We start from the raw sequence: 20,518 nt of genomic DNA, 5'->3' as shown, positions 1-20,518 counted from the left end.
CCCGTTGTGTGTGCAGCCATCCCTCTGGGCCCTCTGTGTTGCCCTCATGTGAACTGACACTAACAGTGATGAGCTGTGCTGTGAGTAAAGCCCTTTGTCTCTGACACAAGAGTCTCATGTCTTGTGCCAGCACCTATGAACAAGTCACAGGATAACTTTTTAGATGGAAGGGGTAAAGTCAGATCCTAGACCTGATAGTCTAGTCCTCTGAACATGTCATCCTCATTCCTATTTTTGTCTTTTTTCTCACACTGAATTCTTTGCTAGGAAAACCTTTCCCATTTTGCCTGCCCAAACCTTATATGTTCTTTCAATGTATGCCTTTAGTTCTACTTCTGGTTTAGTAATCTCTCCTTCCCTAGATTCTTAGAAAATTTTTGTTTTCTCCACTACTCATTAGTCATCTCTTCCTCTCTTCTTTTACTCCATTTTCTGTCTGCATCCATTTTCCTTTTCCTCTTCCCCACTCTTCCGTCTTTCTGTTATTTAAATGTAATCAGATTGAATATGACAAACATCTGTTAGACTGTGTGAGCGCAGACACTTTATTATATACACCTTTGTTCCCATATAGAGCAAAGTATAGGATTCATTTATGTATTTGTAATTGATTGATTCTTATTATGAGCAGCTAAACTGTTCACAAACATGTTTTTAAAACCCTTTATTTCGGGTTATTGTATTATTTACATAGATCAGAAGTACTAAGTAGGATCATAGGATTTTCAGGGTTGAAAGAGTCTTAGAAATCATTCAAGGAAAACCGCTTTATTTTCCTAAAGAAAATAGGTCATGGTTAGTGAAATCCATTATCACTAAGCAAGGACTTATATCACTATTTTTTTTTTTTTTTACTTCTTCTCACTGTGGTTGTTAGCGATTATAATTTTATCCTACTGCTTTAAACTCAGTTTCATGTGCTGGTGCTATTTATTGGAGGCGACAATTGTAAAATGATCATTTGGATTACCATTAATAAGTTAGTTATTGTTAGCATGTGCATTTGGTGGAAAACTCTTAGGTCAGATTCACCTTTTGTGGTACAATAGTGTTCGAAAAGGTGACTCCCAAAAATCTAATTTTAAGAGGATTACTCCTCTGCTCATTGGAATCTGGTCTAATAAATTAGTATTAAAACCTTTTTCTTGGCCACTTAGGCTGTACACCACAGTTATTAAGATCATTGGATTCTAGAACTAGATTTCCTGTATTTGAATCCCAGCCCTGCCGCTTCCTGGCAGTGTGACCGGGGTTATGTTACTTAACCTCTGTGTGCTCTGATTTCTTACTTGTAAAATGGAGATAATCACAATACTATCTCATGGGTTACTGGGAGATTAAATGAATTAATACGTGTAAAGTGCTTAAAAGAGTGCCTGGCACAAAATAAGTGATACATATTTTAACTGTTTTTTTCTTTTACTAAAAGATGGCTAATAATCCAAGATAGTTTCCATTTAACTTTTCAGCCTAAGTGTGAGGATAGTTTATGCATGGCATCAGCTTCTGAGGGATTTGTTTCACTCCTCTATATTTTGAAGTTGTTTTTTTCCTTAGTGCTTATTACTGCTAAGGAATTCTTTCTACCAGTGCCTGTTACCATACCGTTTTCTTTTACACATAATTCTTTGTACGTTTTGTATGTGTTACGTGTTTTGTGTGTGTGTGTGTGTTCTTTTTTTTTTTTTCAACAGTTTGATGTAATAATTCCACTTTAGTGACTTTTAAATAATTCCATGAGTCTGCGCTATACAAATGAGGATAGTGTAGATGCGCACTTAACAGAAGCTATGGAATATAACCTGATACTTTGGTTATGTATTTCCACTTCACGTACCTTTAACTAATATTCATTTACGATCCTTTTCTAAATTATGACTGGTTAAAAATACTAGACCATATAAATCCAAGTATGACCATACGTTGCTTTTAAGAATAACTGATCTCCCAGTAACGTGGTCTCAGTAAAATGTTCTCTTTTTTAATTATGTAGTCCTCCTCGCCATCCTCATCACAGCCTCATTCTAGCCACTGCAGAGAGAAGGCCTCATCATGGTGTCACCATGCATCCCTGCCCTGGGTCAAACGTAACCATGTAGACCCTGCAAAGGCCACCAGTCCATCTCTCCGTCTTCGTCGCTGGCGACCCTTCTTACGCCTACCATCTTTGGGTCTCCATTCTGTTGTAAGTGTAGTCAATCTTCCATCTCTTCTTCCAGTGACAGGGGCAGTCCATTTTTTTCCCTTAAACTTCTTCAGTCTTCAGAGCGCTTTTCTCTTGGTTCATCAACCATTAGCTTTTTCTCCCCCAGTAAGACTGCAAGCATACCTCTATGTTGTGCAGTCCAGCTTGACTCTCACCAGTGCCTTGGTGAACATCCATCTTTCCACTCCATGTAACGCCAACAGGTCCCTGCCTTTTGATGAGTGCTGATCGACCTTCATGATAATGTTTAAGTTCCTGTCAGTTGTTAAAGTGAATATGTATTCTCTTACCCTTCATCTTTCCGATTTCATTTAGTTGACTCAGGTCAACAAATGCTGTGTACTGTCTGAGTTCTTTGCCATCTCTTACTTTATTTTTTTTTCATGTTTCTGAACATGACTTTAGTCTCTTGTCATGCTTTGGGGTTATTTTACTTACTCTATCCTTAATCTAATCCTCCATGGTGTAGGGTGTTTCATCTAAGCTATTTTATTCCCTGAGGTGGCTCAGGTACTTGGTTTAATCTTGATCCAGTCTTTCCTGCCTATTCAGTTTCTAAAGATCTTTTCTCAAGTAGGAGGTGACAATTTTTCTCCTTGTGAATTGATATAGACTTCCCACAAATTTTGTAATTTCTCCTTCTTAAGTTGATAATATTAGCAAACTGTTAAAAAGTACATTTGTTCTTGTAATTGTGCTAATTACCTTAAATGTTGAGGTTGATGATGGAATTCTAATAATTCTCATAATTGAAATAAGATGCAGGATGACAACTATAGTTCTTGTCTTTCTGATGTTTTAGAAAATTAATGGTAATGACTATAGCTTGGCAGAGCCTACCTAGAAATGCTACATCTGAAAGATTTGGTGTACGCCACACATTTATAAGAAACGTGACACTTCAGTAAATCATCGTGACTTTTGAAGCCAGAGGAAGTCTGATTACACATACTTTCATGCTTAAAAAAATTAAAAGTTGGTGTCAGACATTCTTTCCTTCCCCTTATTTACTCTTCTAGAGCTATTCTCAAACTATGAGGTGGAGTCTTGGCACTTTTCCTTAAACATCTGCTTCTATCAAATATCAGTATGGTCATCTAAATAGCCTTTCGTCAACAAACTGGTATCAACAAACTGGTGTCTCTCTATTTCATTATCCTTATTGGGTCACAACATGCATTTGTCATATTTATTTATCCATCTGATACTTATTGCTTCCCTACTGTGCCATACGCTGGCACAGTAGGAGATACAAGTGAATTAGATGATCAGAGTAAAACCCTAATTTTCTAAATTCTGACTTGGGCACAGTTGATTCCAAATAGGAATAAATTCCTTTGTACTTAAAAAATATTCTAAATATAAATGAACATGTCATAAAAATTGGCATTCTCAGTTTTATGTTTTTATGTAATATTGGTCTTTTCCCCATGTTAATTCCATTGCTTTATAGCTTCATAAGTGTTTCATAGCCTAGTGGTTAAGAACATGGATTCTAGAATGACATTGCCCGGATTTGAAATCAGATTCTATCACTTACTAGCTTTGTGACCCAGAGCATGTTACTTAACACTTCTGTGCCTCAATTTTCTTGAGAGTACAATGGGTATAACTATATTACCTACCTCATAGGGTTTATATGACAATTAATTGGTCAATTCTTATAAAGCACTTAGAACAATGCCTGGTATATATTTAGTGCCACAATTATAAATTAAATTTAAACTATTTTTTATAACTTGAAATTTTTATTTAGCATTTGGTTAATTTCTATCTAATTGATTTGTCACATCATTTTTTAATTCTTCAAGGTAATAAGAAGTATGTTCTAAATTAAGAAACTTTGTAAAAAATAAGATATAAAAATGTAGGTAAAAATTATCTAATCTGTAGCTTCTGGGTTTTGCCTTTTGTTAGTTATTGGTCATTTTTTGAAACAGAAGACTTACTGGAATTTGATTTTTATGTATTGTTCTTGTTTTCAGTGGACTAATGTTTAAGCAATTGGATAATTATAGATTTCAGACTCTGACTAATTGAAGTTGACCAAAGGAAAAGGCTTGTCATAGGTGCTGAGGTCTTGTGGAAGGTTTAGAAATTTTGAGCATTAATCTTTTATAATATTTTGAAGGCTTTTCATGCCCTCTTTAGCGTTTTGTATTTTTAGTATGCACTTTTGGATAAAAGGTACAATGACTCACAATTTTGAGTCACTAGATTTAGTGACTTCTTACATTTGTAATAATGTAGTCTTAGTATTGTAATAACACATAACGTTTATATGGCACTTAACAGTTTACAAAGTAGTTACATGCATTTCGTTTAAACCTCAAAACAGATAAGAAACCCAGTGCTCACAGGGGTTGGGTACATATTCAGGTCTCTGATTCTGGGTGTATTACTTTTATCTCTAGCACGGTTGTATTTACTGACAAAATGTAAAAACCAGAAGCTATTAGAGGTATTATTTTTAAGAACAGATGGTGTTAAAATAAGTAATAATTTTAAAGACATAATAGCTCAAAAGATTTTAAATATACTTGATATCCTATTGGAGAATTGTGTCTTAAAATAAGTAAATCAAGCCCCTTTCCTAGTGGGATAAGGAATTTTTTTATAGTGTTCTTGTTATAGAATTGAATTTATAGCTGGTAGAATTGCCTAGATTTAACCTTGAAAAATTGGGTTCTCTCTGGTCATTGGTGAAATGGGGGTATTGGATTGAGTGATCACTAAAATCTTTGTTTCTCTGACCAGTAAAATAAGGGAACTCATTATCACTGTCTTCAAGTGTTTGAAGAAATATCATGTTCAAGAGGGATTAGACTTTTTTAAGATGATGGAAAATATTGGGAAACATTTTTTGCCTCAGTATGAGGGATAATTCTAACAAAACTGTCAAAATGGAATGGACTGCCTGAAAACCTAGTGGCAGTTCCCTGTTGTTTGTGGGGATACCACAAGATGGGGCTACAATAGAGAGCAGTCTAGCATTGGAGCAACAAGTAAAACTACGTAACTGTGATTCCTACCAACTGTGAAATTCTTTAGTTCTAAGTTGAATTTAGGAAGAGCTAGTTTGCCACAGCAATTTATGTTGCGTTGTTGCCATTCGTAATTTGAGGGCAATAATCTCTGAAGAATAATACGAGGTTAGATGAGTCACTAGCTGTAAATGCTGTAGAGGCACCCAGTAAATCCAAGATAGTAATGTTTGTTCTGTTCCTTTCAATTTCTGCATCTGAAAACTTCGTATTACTTAAAACTTAAAATTATATAATTACTTGAGGGTGAAAACATAGAAATTTTAGAGTTGATACTGTTGTGTTACTTACTGGATATTAAATAATATGAGATAAAACTTGATTATGCCTCTTTAAAACTTTTGCCTCTAAAATTTGTACTTACATTTAACAGTGATTATATTTCATTTCAAACCATTTAGATTTGGTATATAGCTAACACATATTAGTGTTATCTGTGTAGTTACTGTATATTGTAGACAGTGCTAGTTTATCATGTATTAACTTGCATAAGTTATTTGAATGTCTAAGAAATGTAGCACAAGTTGCTCATGCAAATTGAATTTGGTAAGCTAAAAAAACCTAGGTATAGTTTTAATATCAAATAGTTCACTGAGAAAACAAGAGAAAAATCGTAGGCTAAGTTAAATTTTACTTTAACTTGTCACATTCCCTTTTTCTCCTTTAATCTTTTGGGCTATTTTCCTGTTTCTCTTCATTTTTAAACTTTTTGAATCTAGGATGAATAAAAATACTTATTTTATTCTAAGTCTATATTGCAGTTTTCAAAAAATGAGATTAAGTTTACATCGTTAAGGGAAGAACTCACTTTCTTGATGTCTTAAAATTTAACTTGAAAAGAGTATTTTTAAACTCTGTTTATGCTATTATTAAACTTCTAAAAACTTTATTATTTCAAATTTCAGAGATCAGACAAATTAGTTCATGCATTCATTTCATTCAGCAAGTATGCACTGTGTACCTACTATGTACCAGGCATTGTGCTAGGTGCTGGGTTTCCAGCGTGAACAAAACTTTAGGTTAAAATCAATTGAGATTAAGAAAGGTGTGCTTTGAGTCAGTGTTTTCCTTGTTGATGGGCAAGCACATTTGTTATAAATGTAGACATGTTCACTCTGTCCACTATATCAAAGATTAAGCCTTGAATTATATTGGATAAATGTTTTTTCATGTCATTTGATATTATTTGTATGTGTTTACATGTAGTTGATTGATTTGTTTGACTACTAATATATATAATATGTATTTTCCCCTCCTATTCCAGGCACCAAATATAGATGAAAAAGTAGATCTTCATTTTATTGCATTAGTTCATGTAGATGGGCATCTCTATGAATTAGGTAAGAACTATTTTAATTTATCCTGGGGAAAGAAATAGTAAATGGGGAAATCTGTATTTATGATAAACATGACTGTTGATTTTTATGGTGTTTACCTAAATTAATTGATTACCATATAACACTGAGTTGGCATAATGGAAGTTTTCCATTTAAAAATTTTTACTAGAAAAAATAAATATGTTTTTGATGTTCAAGTAACTTACAATTCGAGAATTCCTGCATACCACCTTTGCATTTTAGCAAAGCAGGAAAATGCTTTGCGAAATCATTTAGGAAACTCCTGTAAATCACTTCAGCAGTCTTTACTAAATTTTTGAGTCTGTTATCATCAACATCTTGGATGAAGCATCTTGATCCTGAAACTAGTTTTAAAACATAGTGTATTATTCATAATGACTAGTTTTTGTATTCAGTAATGAGTATCACTAGTTTTCAGGCTTTTGTAGTATCCCTTTGTATCACATCTGATTTTTAAAAAGACTTTACAGGAGTCTATGTTTTCTGGCAACAGTTCCCTAAGGCATGTGTTGAAGTAGCCATGATTAATTACTTGGTATTTTGGCCTATTCCTGCACTTACCTTTTAAAAGTTTAACTATAGGTGGACTACTTTAGTTTGTATTTGGAGGAGAGGATATTTTAATTGATAATTAAAGGATAATTAGAGGATAATTTTAGAGGGTAATAACTCGAGAATAGTTTAAATTGATTCATTCAGGCAGAAGAAACTTTTATGATTCTTTCAAAATTGGTAGATAGTACTTATGAGTCCTTTTTGTCTTTCTCTCTGAGACCTTCTTTGATTAAAAAAGGCCGAATAAAGAAACAAAAAAGTGAAATCCTTTTCAATTTCTAGATACCATGATTTTTAGTTCTCTTTCTTCTCATTTGTTGTAAATATTAACTTTTCACTTTCATTTTCCTTAACTTACTTAAAGACTGAAGAGTTCCAAAAGGAAGTAAAGAGAGTGCTGAGACTTATCAGACACATTCTGTTGACTTCAAGAAAGTAGATTTAGGAAAGGCCAGAGGAGTGATAAATATGATCCGTAACCAGAGACTATAAAAGTGATGGTGACTTTCAGAATGGGAGACTTTATAATAGAGCAAACAATAACATCTAAAAGATATTCAGAAGAAAAAAAATCTCTGATCATCTCATGGGAAGGAATGAGTTGTCTAAAAACCTCAGTTTGACTGATTAGCTAGCTTTCTGAGCTCAGAGACTAAAAGGGCAGTAGAAGGAAAGACGTATATCAGGGATAGGCTACATGTGCAGAATAGTTCTCTTTTGTAGCATGCCAAGGTCAACACGAAAGTATTTTAAAATTGGTTTGAACTAAGAACATCGGAAAAGAAAGGCAGAACTACTGAGGTCTTGTTTGGTTCAAGTATTCTTTAGCAGGAAGAATGATCGATGTTGCTGATAGAGAATTAGAGCCCTTTGAGGATTACATTCTTTAAATGAGTTTAAAGAATTTCAGAGTTCTAAAGAATAGCTGGAATCTTTGAGATGTTATAGAGGACAGGGATGAATATAAGACAAATGAAGATGGGCAGTTGCTGACTCATTGCAAGGGGAATTGGTGGTAGCCCTGACGCAAATTCCTAATAAATTTAAAAGGAATGTTGAGCAAGAGGAGTATTGAGTTAGTGCATAGAAGACAGTGGTTAAGAGAACAGCATATGGTTTTTAAGAAAAAAGTCATTTCTAAGTACCCTTATTTTAAAAAACAAGGCTATATGATTATAGACGTGGTGCAAGGTAATTTCTACAGGACAATTGTATAACAAAGGGTAGTGGTAGTCTTTAATATATTCATTCTATACCTAATTGTAAGGTTACCTGATGAAAGGGACTGAGTTATTCATCTCTGTTTTATCACCTCTTGTCCTTAGGGCTTCATGTAGTTCCTGGCATATGTCCTTTTGATGTGTCCCTCTCATTCTTTTGAGCACTTTCTAACTTTCTAGTAGAACAACATTTCCTGGTTCATCCTTTGTTTTCCGTGCCCCAGCCCTGTGTTCAGCCACTTCTCCAAGGAGCCCTGGTTCCTTTTATTGGAAAATGATGATTAGAACCAAGACCTGGGTGCTAAGTGTGTTCATTGCTATTAAGATATCATTACTTCTAGGCTTTCTCAGAGGACAGAGCTAGGAAATATTTGTATGTATTATATACATAGACACATATATGTGAATATGGATATACATGCACACACAATTATATCTGTTTCTCTATATATTAAAAAGCATTTATTTACATCCACATTTATAATTCTAAACTAATATTATACAGTTGATTCTACTGTTATCCATATTGGTGACTTCCTTTTCTGAACATGGGAAATCTAGCTCTCCTTATCCTTCATTTCTTTTCTGATTTACGCATTCCCCTGGTATATAAGCAAGCTCTTGACCACCCCAGCCCAAAGCTCTGTTCCAGACACACTGCTTCCCGCCCGCAGCTGGCCCACTGATCCTGGCCTGGTCCCAGACAAAGAGCAGCAGCTCGCCAAAGTGTATAGCTACCTTCTTCCTGGCATTGTGCAAACTCCAACTGCCTCAGCCTCCTTGAACTCTGCTCTCTTTTCCCTCGGTCTCCTAATTGAGGCTGCTGTAGACTGCTTGGGTTTTCCTTTCCGGCACTGGCAGATAGTGGGTATTACTGTTAGGCTTCCTAACAGTTCTGGGCTCCCTGTTTCCCAGTCTATAAAACAATGGTTTCAGATATTTTGTCCAGGTCTTTAGTTGTTTCCAGTGGAAGGCCTAGTCCAGTACATTATTTCATTCTGGCTAGAGGTGGAAGTTACCTAATGTTATTCCTTGGCTTCCCACAATGAAGATAATCTAGCTTTCCTTTGTCACCCTCTTTACCTACCTCTCCCTCCCAATCACAAAATACATGGTTTACTTTCTCCTGTTCTTCCAGTGTTGTTATAGTTGTTTATATTCTTATGACTACAGAAATACTGTTCTCAGATGAGCCATAGTCAATGTACTTTTCTTTTTAACTTTATTTCTCCAGATTTCATAATTGTCCTGTTTTGCTTTTTGGTTTGGTCAGTTTTCACTCATATTTTCTTTAAAAGTAGTATCTTTTAGTCCAGGTCTATCACTATGTATACATATTGATTCAAAACTTTTTATTATGTTTAGAAGCCATGAAATTATAGAGGGAATTGTGTTTTATGGCTTGAACTTGATGTGCCACTTCTAAAACATCTGAAATTATAGGCTTGTATAGAGAGTATCAGTTAACTTTGGGTTAGCATGAGTTTATATAATTGTGGACTTTTTCATTTTTCATAGTATTGAAAAAGTACTAGTTTATTCAAGGTGATACTTATTACTTTTGGCGGTCAGTAAAATAATCCTCGGTTATTTAGATTGTTGCTCTATACTCCTACCTTGGTACACAATTAGTAGTAGTAATATATAAACCTTGTAGTGGCTTCCTTTCATTGGTATAAACATGTCAGTCTTACTTAGGAGCCTTCATCAGAAAGCTTTAAAATGAAGAAAGAAATTTTTTATATTTCTGATGGTCATAATTTTTGAAAAGCTGACATTAATTTTGCATATTCTTTTTTAGGAAATTAAAGCCAATAGTATTTATTTCTAATAACGTCTGTTTATGAAGATAATATAGGCTTTCAAACATGGAAGCAAGGTTCTAAATAACTATTAGTGTTAAAAATATTCATAGGTAGCATACTTAAAGTGTTTGTTTTAGGATATATTATTTTTTCTTTTAACTTTTGCCTTACTGTGGGAAGAGGAAAATGGAAGTTGAAAGTACATTATCCTGTCATTCTTAATTAAGGGGGACTAAAGAGATATGATAACTAAATAGAATATGTGATTCTTGATTAGATCCCACATAAAACAAAACAACATGGATAAAGGATATTTCTGGGTGAATTGGAAAAATTTGTACGTGAAATACATGTTGTTAGTTGTTTATAATATTAAAAAGAAAGAAAGAAAGTACATTATCCTATACAAACAACTAACCATTCACCTGTTCATCTATTTTCCACAGATGGACGGAAACCATTTCCAATTAACCATGGGGAAACTAGTGATGAAACTTTATTAGAGGTAACAATAAAACTTGTTGCCCCACCTTCAGTGTCATTAATGTTCTTGTTATCTTTAAAACATCTCTAAAGATAACTGGTATAGGACTTCCCTGGCAGTCCAGTGGTTAAGACTCCACACTTCCACTTCAGGGGGCACAGGTTCAATCCCTGGTCAGGGAATTAAGATCCTGCATGCCACATGGCATGGCAAAAATAAATAAATTAAAAGATAACTGGTATAACATTTTTCTGTATTTCTCCTTGTCCTGGCTCTCTTGAGAAAATCCAAAAAGAAAAATTTGAACTAGCGTTAAAAATCTACAGCAGATAAAGAGGTTTGCAGAGCTCTTTGTGTGAACAAGTATCAAATTTGAAAAAGACAAGAATAGTATTGAAAGAGATGGCACATCGTATCCCATATTTCATTAAATCCAAGATACCATCATTTATATCTTGATCTTAGAGATTTTTAAATTTACGAACAAATTTTATGGCTTAGAATCAATAAAATATGTAATTTTCATATTAAAAGTTTCTTAAAAGCATTTTAAGAAAGAACAGTTAGCGGATCTTATACTTTTGTACTAATCAAATTAAACCACCAGCCATTCACTCTTCTAGTGTCCTTTAAGTTATTTTTTATTTGAGAAAAGAAGTCTGCAGGATAAAATTAGTATGGATTAGGAAAATGTGAAACATTTATTTATCAGTTTTAAGTAAAACACGTTTTTAAACTGAAAGATTATTTATCTTTTTTCCCTATAGGATGCCATAGAAGTTTGCAAGAAGTTTATGGAACGTGACCCTGATGAACTGAGATTCAATGCCATTGCTCTTTCTGCAGCTTAGCTTGTCCAGAATGGAAGCACCAAATACTATATTATTTGCAACAAAATTAAATTTCTTCTGCCATACACTAACTCAAAAATTTTGATATTTTCATTAACTTGACTGATTAAACTTTATGTGAACTAAGCTTTGGCTTAATCTGTGTTTTATTATTATTTTTGCCTCAAATTAAAGCTGCAGTTCTTCCGTTTCTTTCTTATGAAGGATTTACCTTATTGGATGACTAGCTATATCTTTCTTACTCTCTTTGATTTTCATGGGAGATTCTGTATTGGGACACAGGCACAATATCCATCTGCACAGTATGAACATATATATTTATTTAGCAAACGTTTGGTTAGCATCTACTTTTAACGAGCTGGACACTGTCCTAGGCGCTGGAGTTACAGCAGTGAACACTGTGGGCAAGTTCCTTAGTCACGGAGCTTATGTTCTTGTGAGAATAGACAGATGATAAGCACATTAATAAGATACATACCAATAATGACCGCTATGCAGAAATTAAAGTCGGATTTGTGTTAGAGAGTGACTGAGTAGATACTTCAGATTTTTGTGGTTAGGGAAGGCTTCTGTGAGTGGTAACTTTGAAGTTGAGATCTGAATAGCAAAAAGTAGCCAGTCATAGAAATGGGAGAAGAGGGGAGAGTGGTGGGGAGAATAGAGGGAATAATTAATGCAGAGTCCCTAGAGTAGGCAAGTCTCGCTGTGTTGTAGGACCAGAAAAAAATGTTCATATGACCAGAGCATTGAAAATAATGGGAAGATAACAAGAGAAGAGGTCAGAATAGGAGGGCTTAGTGATACAGGAATACAGGAAAAGGAATTTGGATTTATTGCAGGTGTGATGGTAAGCCATTGGAGGGTTTTAAGCAGGAGAGTGACCTGATTTGGTTTATAATTTTAGATCACTGACTACTCTGTGGATAATATACTGGGGAGGGGGATAAGAATAGGGGTAGAGAGACTTGTGAGGATTCCACTGCTTTAGTTAAGAGACAGATAGTGATGGCTAGGGTCTTAAAATAGTAGTAATTTAGATTGAGGTATGTGAGTGAATTTGGGGCGTGTTTTGAAGAAGGGGCTTCAGTTAAGTCAAAGGATAAGGTGGAAGGCAGTGGAAAGGTGGAAGAGCATTTGAAGAGTTAACGTCAAAACACAGGGTTGGTGGGATGGTCCTTCATCTTTTTAGGAGAATATTGGTTACACAGATGTATACATTTAGCAAAACTCATTGAAATCTTACTTCACTGTGTATACATTTTACCCCCCCAAAACAAAACAAAACAAAACAATAAAAAAAAAAACCACAGCAGAGATGGGTTGGAATGAGTATAGCAGAAGAAAAAAGACCAGACTGGTCCAGAATGAAGTTCTGAACCCGTAAAATTGAATGTAGATGTTTTATACACGCTTCACTGAGTTAGGGTGGATTCCTGAGGCTGCAACATGAGATAAGTGGTATTTTAAGAATCTGAAAAAGAGGGACTTCCTTGGTGGTCCAGTGGTTAAGACTCTGTGCTCCCAACGCAGGGGGCATGGGTTCGATCCCTGGTCAGGGAACTAAGATCCTGCATGCCACGTGGCACAGCCAAAAAAAAAAAAAGAATCTAAAAAAGTGGATATATGTATATGTATAACTGATTCACTTTGCTGTACAGCAAAAACTAACACAACATTGTAAACCAACTATACTCCACTAAGAATTTAAAAAAAGAAATGGTAAGTAACTTGATGCAGGTGTTAACACTATGGTAATTATTTTGCAATATATAAATGCATTAAATAAATTGTACACCTTAAAAGTTGAATAAATTAGCTGTTTGTTATTCAAAGTGTGGTTGCATCAGTATTACTTGGGGAACTTGTTAGAAATAAAGAATTTCAGACCCCACCCTTTACCTACTGAATCAGAATCTGTGTTTTCAACAAGATCCCTGAGTGATTCATATTAAGTCTGGGAAGAACTGGATTAGAAAAAATAGACTATAATGAGGTCACTTTGGACCTATCTGAAGAGGGCCTGAATGAAGTGTTGGCAATAGGGATGAAGAAATAATCTGAAACAATGCTGTAAATGGATAGTATATAGAGATGATGCTTTGGCATGCCAATAACAACAACAAAGTGTTCGGGTTTTTTGTTACATTGTTTGCATTTTGTACTCAAATTTATCTTGTGTATCATCTTAAATATTTTAAATATTACTAAGCAGTGTTCTGCCTGTTGCCTTGCTGGATTTCTCCTACATAATTTCTTTTTTTTATAAATTTATTTATTTATTTATTTATTTTTGGCTGCATTGGGTCTTTGTTGCCGCGCACGGGCTTTCTCTAGTCGCAGCGAGTGGGGGCTACTCTTCGTTGCGGTGCATTGGCTTCTCATTGCGGTGGCTTCTCTTGTTGCGGAGCATGGGCTCTAGGCGTGTGGGCTTCAGTAGTTGTGGCACGTGGGCTCTAGAGCACAGGCTCAGTAGTTGTGGCTCACGGGCCTAGTTGCTCCGTGGCATGTGGGATCTTCCCGGACCAGGGCTCGAACCCATGTCCCCTGCATTGGCAGGCAGATTCTTAACCACTGCGCCACCAGGGAAGTCCCATAATTTCTTAATAGATTCTTAATCAGTGACATGTTTTAGCAAGAATTTACATAGTTTCTCCAAGTTTTCTAGGTTGAATACTAACTTTTAAAATAATTTTTTTTTTATTGAGGTATATTTGATTTACAATATTAGTTTTAGGTGTACAACATAGTGATTCAAAATTGTTATAGATTGTACTCCATTTAAAATTATTATAAAATATTGGCCATATTTCATGTGCTGTACAATATATCCTTGTAGGTTATTTATTTTACACATAGTAGTTTGTATCTCTTAATCCCATACCGCTATCCTGCCCTTCCTCCCTTCCCTCTCCCTACTCCCCTCTGGTAACCACTAGTTTGTTCTGTATATCTGTGAGTCTATTTCTGTTTTGTTATATTGATGCCTTTGTTTTATTTTTTTAGATTCCACATATAAGTGATAACGAACAATATTTGTTTTTCTCTGCCTGACATTTCACTAAGCATAACGCCCTCTAGGTCCATCCATGTTGTTGCAAATGGCAAAATGTCACTCTTTATGGCTGAGTAATATTACATTGTATATATACCACGTCTTCTTTATCCATTAATCTGTTGATATACACTTTGGTTGCTTTCATATCTTGGCAATTGTAAATAATGCTGCTATGAACATTGGGGTTCATTTATCTTTTGAATTAGTGTCTTTGTTTTCTTCAGGAAAACTACACCCAGGAATGCAGTTGCTGGATCATATGGCAGTTCTATTTTTAGTTTTTTGAGGAGCCTCCATACTATTTTTCACAGTGTCTGCACCAATTTACATTCCCACCAAGTGTATGAGGGTTTCTTTTTCTCCACATCCTCACTAACAATGATTATTTGTGGTCTTTTTGATGATAGCCATTCTAAGAGACATGAGGTGATATCTCATTGTGGTTTTGATTTGCATTTCCCTGATGATAAGCAATGTTGAGCATCTTTTCATGTGCCTGTTGGCCATTTGTATGTCAAGTTCTGGGTCATTTCTGTATGTTGCTGTTAAGGACCATAATATGTTTTGGGGAAATGGGACTGACTAAATGAAACTTTAAATTTTTTCTTGGTGGACTTTTGAGAGCTGACTACACATCACCTTTCACCAGGTGCAATGATTTGCTTTAAATTATTGAAACAGAGGAGCATTTATAAACTCTATAATATTTAACCCCTAATATATTGTGTTCATTTGTGACTAAAACAGAAGTTATCTGTATTTTATGGTGAATCAAACTTTAATATATCTTAAATGCAAACGATCTTTAATTCTGTAAAAATTATTTAAACAAAGATCTGATTTAAATTTAATTTCCATCTTAGATTTGTGTACAGTATTTATTAGGTAAGCTTTATAATTGGACTGTGTATAACAAAAACCTGCTTATTTCATTTAATGAAAATAATATAGTTTAAGAGGGGTTTTTAGCCATTAATGTTTCTTTAAATAAATTTACTTATTTTATTTATTTTTGGCTGCTTTGGGTCTTCGTTGCTGTGTGTGGGATTTTCTCTGGTTGTAGCGAGCGGGGGCTACTCTTCATTGTGGTGCGCGGGCTTCTCACTGCTGTGGCTTCTCCTGTTGCAGAGCACAGGCTCTAGAGTGCAGCCTCAGTAGTTGTGGCACACGGGCTTAGTTGCCCTGCAGCATGTGGGATCTTCCTGGACCAGGGCTCGAACCCGTGTCCCCTGCACCACTGCGCCACCAGGGAAGCCCCTAGCCATTAATGTTTGACTACTACTATAGTTTTCAAAAGAAGCATCTATAGGCTTAAGATACCTATATTGATGCTTATAAAAAAATTGCAAAGAGGCATATTTTCATTACTCTTTAAAAACTTCTATTTATAGAAATTTATTTCTTTTAGGGAAAGTTTACATACATGTATATAGGTGTATATACATTATCTGGAAATTAATAAGTATATATGTGTATATATGTATGTACATATGCATATACGTGCATGTATATATATGTACCTACACATTCATACCTTGAATAGGAAAATAACTTTGGTCTAAATTCTCTGCATATTATTAAAATCCCTGACTGAAGTTAAAGTAAAACCAGTTTGAAAAGTGTGTAATCACTGTGAAGGTTTTTAGACATAATTTAGATGGATTTGTACACACATAAAGTTTAATCATGTTTTAATCTTACAGAATTCTCTGGCAAGGTCTTAAAATGAGGTTCCTTGTGCTCTCAACAGAATTACTACCAAAAACCAAGTGTGGAATATACTGAGTTTTCAGATAGCAGAAAATAAGTTTTGTCACTGCCTTTGTTCCTTTTGATTTCAAATTTTGACCGCTACAAGCATAAGCTATCATGATTTGGACGATTCAGTGTCCTAAGGGCATTTTTTTTCTTGGTGCCAATGGTGTCCATAGATGAGACCAGTCCACCATGCCTTAGTTTCACATAAATTCCTCCTTGTTTTGCTTTTCTATAAAAGTTATTCTAAACCTTTCTCTTGATTTCTTCATTTAGGATAGTGGTTCTGAACCTGTCTGTTGCTTCCATCTGATAGCTGAGAGTCCCCAGTATGACATTACTACAGTCCAAGCCTAGATATTATAAGGGGGGCTATGTAGACAACAAAGGCTATGTAGATTATGAGCGTTAATTTCTTGTCTAATTGATAGGATGGTTGGAAATCCCTGGTTTAGAGGCACTGAATGTACATAATCCATGCTAAAAGCTACTTTGCAAAATGAATTATTTAAAATAATTTAAAATGCATAGAAATATGTAATAAAGCTGTTCTAATCTATGAGACAGATACGAGTGTAAATTGAATTAAAATAAAAATCCATATGGTCAAGAATAAATCCCAAATGATATGAGTGACACATTTTAGTTCATTTAAAACTCTGCCCTTTATCAACATGTAAACATAGTTGGTATTTAAATAACAGTAATTATGCTAATAACATTATGCTAAAACATAAACATTGTTTATGTTGCATTGCCTACTGAGAGTTTAACTACCTATGGTTGAAGAATGACAAAAGATGGCTTTTGAATTTTCCTTAGGGCTCAGTAGTAGAAAGTTATTTTCCTTTATTCTGCCCTGAATACTAAGTATTTGAAGGCAGACATTCCTCCCATCCTCCACCACCACTGGTAGAAGTATACACATTTGATAATAGTGTATACAGTTAATGGGAATGTTACATTGTTTATATATATTTTTTTACCATTGAAACCAAAACATATTTCATAGTCTGGGTATAATTTAAAGGAAACATTCTTATGAAGAACTGATTTCCTTTTTAAACAAAATGCACATGCCTTAAATAGTTCTTCATTTTACTATGATAATATTTGCTCTCATAGCTGTATTCTGGTATGGCTTAATAATCAGCTACATATGAAGTATTTGAGATAACAGTACAGTAGTACTGATTTTATTTTAAGAACCTTAGAAAATATGACTTGTGGGCAAAATAAACACAGAAAGAATGTTTAAAGCGAACTATTCACCTTACTGTTTTAGTTTTTACTATGCTTTTTTCCATTTTCAGAACCCATGTATCTCATTTGCTACAAGTATTCCAGTGGAGGCTCTTAATTTCCCAAGGCTAGTAGCCGTCTACTGTTTACTTGCTGTGCATGGAATGCCTAGAGAAAGTGACTTCTATAGCTAAATTAATAAAACATAGGAGAGAAAATGCTTAGGCCAATTTATTCATATCCCTCCAATATTACTTCTATAGTTTATAGCTATGTAGATATTAAGAATTTGTTGAGCAATTAACCTGGTTTAAAATGGGATCCAGTTATTCTCAAACTTTTCCATCTCAGGAACCCGTTAACACTCTTAAAAATTATTGAGGAGCCCAGAGAACCTTTATAGGTTATATCTGTTGATCTGTAAGTATTAAAAATTAATTAATGCAAATTTTAAGAATTTTTATGAATTCATTTAAAAGTAAAAATAAACCCATTACAAGTTAACAAATAACATTTTAATTAAAATAACTCTTCTTTTAAAATTTACTGAGAAGAGTAGCACTATTTCACATTTAACAAAATGCAAAATCTCTTTAATATCTGACTTATCAAAGACAGCTAGAGTCTCCTTTCTGATAATGAAAAGTGCTTGCTGAAGTTGGCAATTTAGGGAGTCGGTGGTGATCTATGTCAAAACAATTTGAAGATAGTCATTGGAGGACAAAGTCAGTGTCTTCTGCATAGCATTTTATCCTCAGAGTCTGGTACAGTGCTTGGTATATAGTAGGGCCCAGATGATATTCAGTAGGTGATTGAACTATACTGCAGTGGGTTGAGATGTGAATAGAGGGTGAAGACATGGATTCAGGGAGCACAGACACCACCTTCAAGGCACTTGGTTGAGAACAGGAGAGAAATTAGGTCATAACTGGATTCAGAGAAGGATCAGAGAGGTCTTTTAAAAGAGTGTTTCTTTGTGAGGAAACAAAAACAAAAACAGCGGAGAGAAACTGAGAACACAGGAAAGAAAAGGGATGACAGGGGGACCTATGGAGGGTGGGGATGGGTAAGATATGTATCATCTAGCAAAGCATTTCATACTTTAATGAGCATATGAGATCCTACATCTAGTTAAAATGCAGATTCTGAAACTGTGTGTTTCTAACTAGCACCCAGGCTGCTGGTCTGAGGACCTCACTATGAGTAGGGAGATTCTAGAACCCAGCTGAAGAGGTGAACCTTGGAGGAGGAGTAGTTACCTCTTCCATTGAATTGGGAGATCTTGGCTGATGGAACTTTTTTAAGAGAGATTTTTTTTCTCTAATATCCAGTTAGTACCCTTTCCCTTTCCAAATTCCCTTTCTAGTAATTTAGAATTTCAGTGTTCCCACAATGCTTGATTGATAGCATGATACTGAGGTTATGACATAAAATATAGTGATTTTACTATTTAAAAAAAGAGACATTATTAGGATCACTAACAATGGTCTAAATGTCATTGCTTCATAAACAGAGCTCAGACTTTGGTGTCAGACATGGTTTGATTCTTGGCTGCTCTGACTCTGAGTGGTTTTGGGCTGTTAACACCTTAAGTAAAAGTACTTTCATGCAGGTTTTTTTGTGAGAATTACAGATGTAGTACATAAAAGCCAGCACACAAAAAGTGGTGTCTATCATTACCACAATCACTCCACAAGTGCAATAAGCTATATTGAATGTAATTTCAAGCTTTGTTTCATGAATCATCAGATTCATCTAATTTTTTAAATAATTTAAATAAGAAGGTGGAATGAACAGATCAAATTTCATTTCTATGCACAAGAGAACTGTGCATATTTCTTCTATAACTCGGACATGGTTTAACTTAAAAAAAAATCTCAAAATAGCTCAAGTTAGCGGACATGCAATTTTAGCAAGGATGACTGGAATTTTGGCCTTTCCTGTAATACTATTATATCCAAGCAATCCAAGCATACTGCTCATTAGAAAACATTTTTATCTGAATCTTTTACCCTTGGGGGCCAAGAATGCTGTTTTTCTTTTTTATAGCTATGTTTATGGAATGTAAATCACCCTGAGCAATTATTTCGACATTTCAAGTTATTATTACTATTCATTCTTCATTTATAGCTATTTGAATTTTGACAAATTTCAATACAGTGACAAAACAAGGTCAGGTACATTCAATATAAGGTTAAGGTGTACACCTATTTTAATTTGTTAGATCTACTATGAAGAAAATGAGGATATACAATATTTCACTTTTTACAGTTGGACTTCCTATACTAAGAACAGACCTCTGAGCTCTGGGAATTTTGAGACAACTGGTCATTGCCCAGTGTCTGCGTATGTGTGGGCTGGCTGTATCTCAGGGAGGGAGTCAGCAGCACAGAAGGTAATAGTCCCTTGACTACTTCTATATTGTTGCTTTGAAAACAGCAAGGCAGAATGTCCTCATTTGGCTTTCTTCAGGAAACACATGCAGATGGCAGAGAGGAACTCAGTAGAAGGTTAAGAAATAAATACTGCAATTGAGATAAAAATTAAGTCAACATTCCAGACTATTCCCAGGCACATTTTATCTGAACTTTTTTTTTAAAATTAATTAATTAATTAATTTTTGGCTGTATTGGGTCTTCGTTTCTGTGCGAGGGCTTTCTCTAGTTGTGGCAAGCGGGGGCCACTCTTCATCACGATGCGCGGGCCTCTCACTGTCGCGGCCTCTCTTGTTGCGGAGCACAGGCTCCAGACGCGCAGGCTCAGTAGTTGTGGCTCACGGGCCTAGTTGCTCCGCGGCATGTGGGATCCTCCTGGACCAGGGCTCGAACCTGTGTCCCCTGCACTAGCAGGCAGACTCTCAACCACTGCGCCACCAGGGAAGCCCTTACCTGAACTTTTATTGCCAGTATTCACAGTATTGCAAATAATTAGCTCTGTCTTATC

At 35.1% G+C, this 20,518-nt stretch overlaps 1 protein-coding gene across 5 annotated transcripts in view; it reads left to right on the top strand.

The window, feature by feature from the left end:
* UCHL3 (ubiquitin C-terminal hydrolase L3) overlaps positions 1-11,649 on the top strand; it is a 50,647-nt gene extending 38,998 nt beyond the window's left edge. For 3 of the 5 annotated variants that reach the window (XM_082434892.1, XM_082434893.1, XM_082434896.1), the window contains 4 exons: positions 1,994-2,185; positions 6,515-6,590; positions 10,635-10,693; positions 11,440-11,649. In XM_082434892.1, coding sequence (XP_082291018.1) covers positions 1,994-2,185; positions 6,515-6,590; positions 10,635-10,693; positions 11,440-11,523 — 411 coding nt within the window. In that variant the 3' untranslated portion in view covers positions 11,524-11,649. The remainder of the gene's footprint in view (positions 1-1,993; positions 2,186-6,514; positions 6,591-10,634; positions 10,694-11,439) is intronic. The other 2 variants (XM_082434895.1, XM_082434894.1) reach the window with 1 other exon arrangement.
* Positions 11,650-20,518: the final 8,869 nt, after the last annotated feature.

This window comes from Balaenoptera physalus (assembly GCF_965194825.1).
Source record: "Balaenoptera physalus genome assembly, chromosome: 18".
Classification (NCBI taxonomy): domain Eukaryota; kingdom Metazoa; phylum Chordata; class Mammalia; order Artiodactyla; family Balaenopteridae; genus Balaenoptera; species Balaenoptera physalus.
This window is presented reverse-complemented; position numbering and strand designations above follow the sequence as displayed.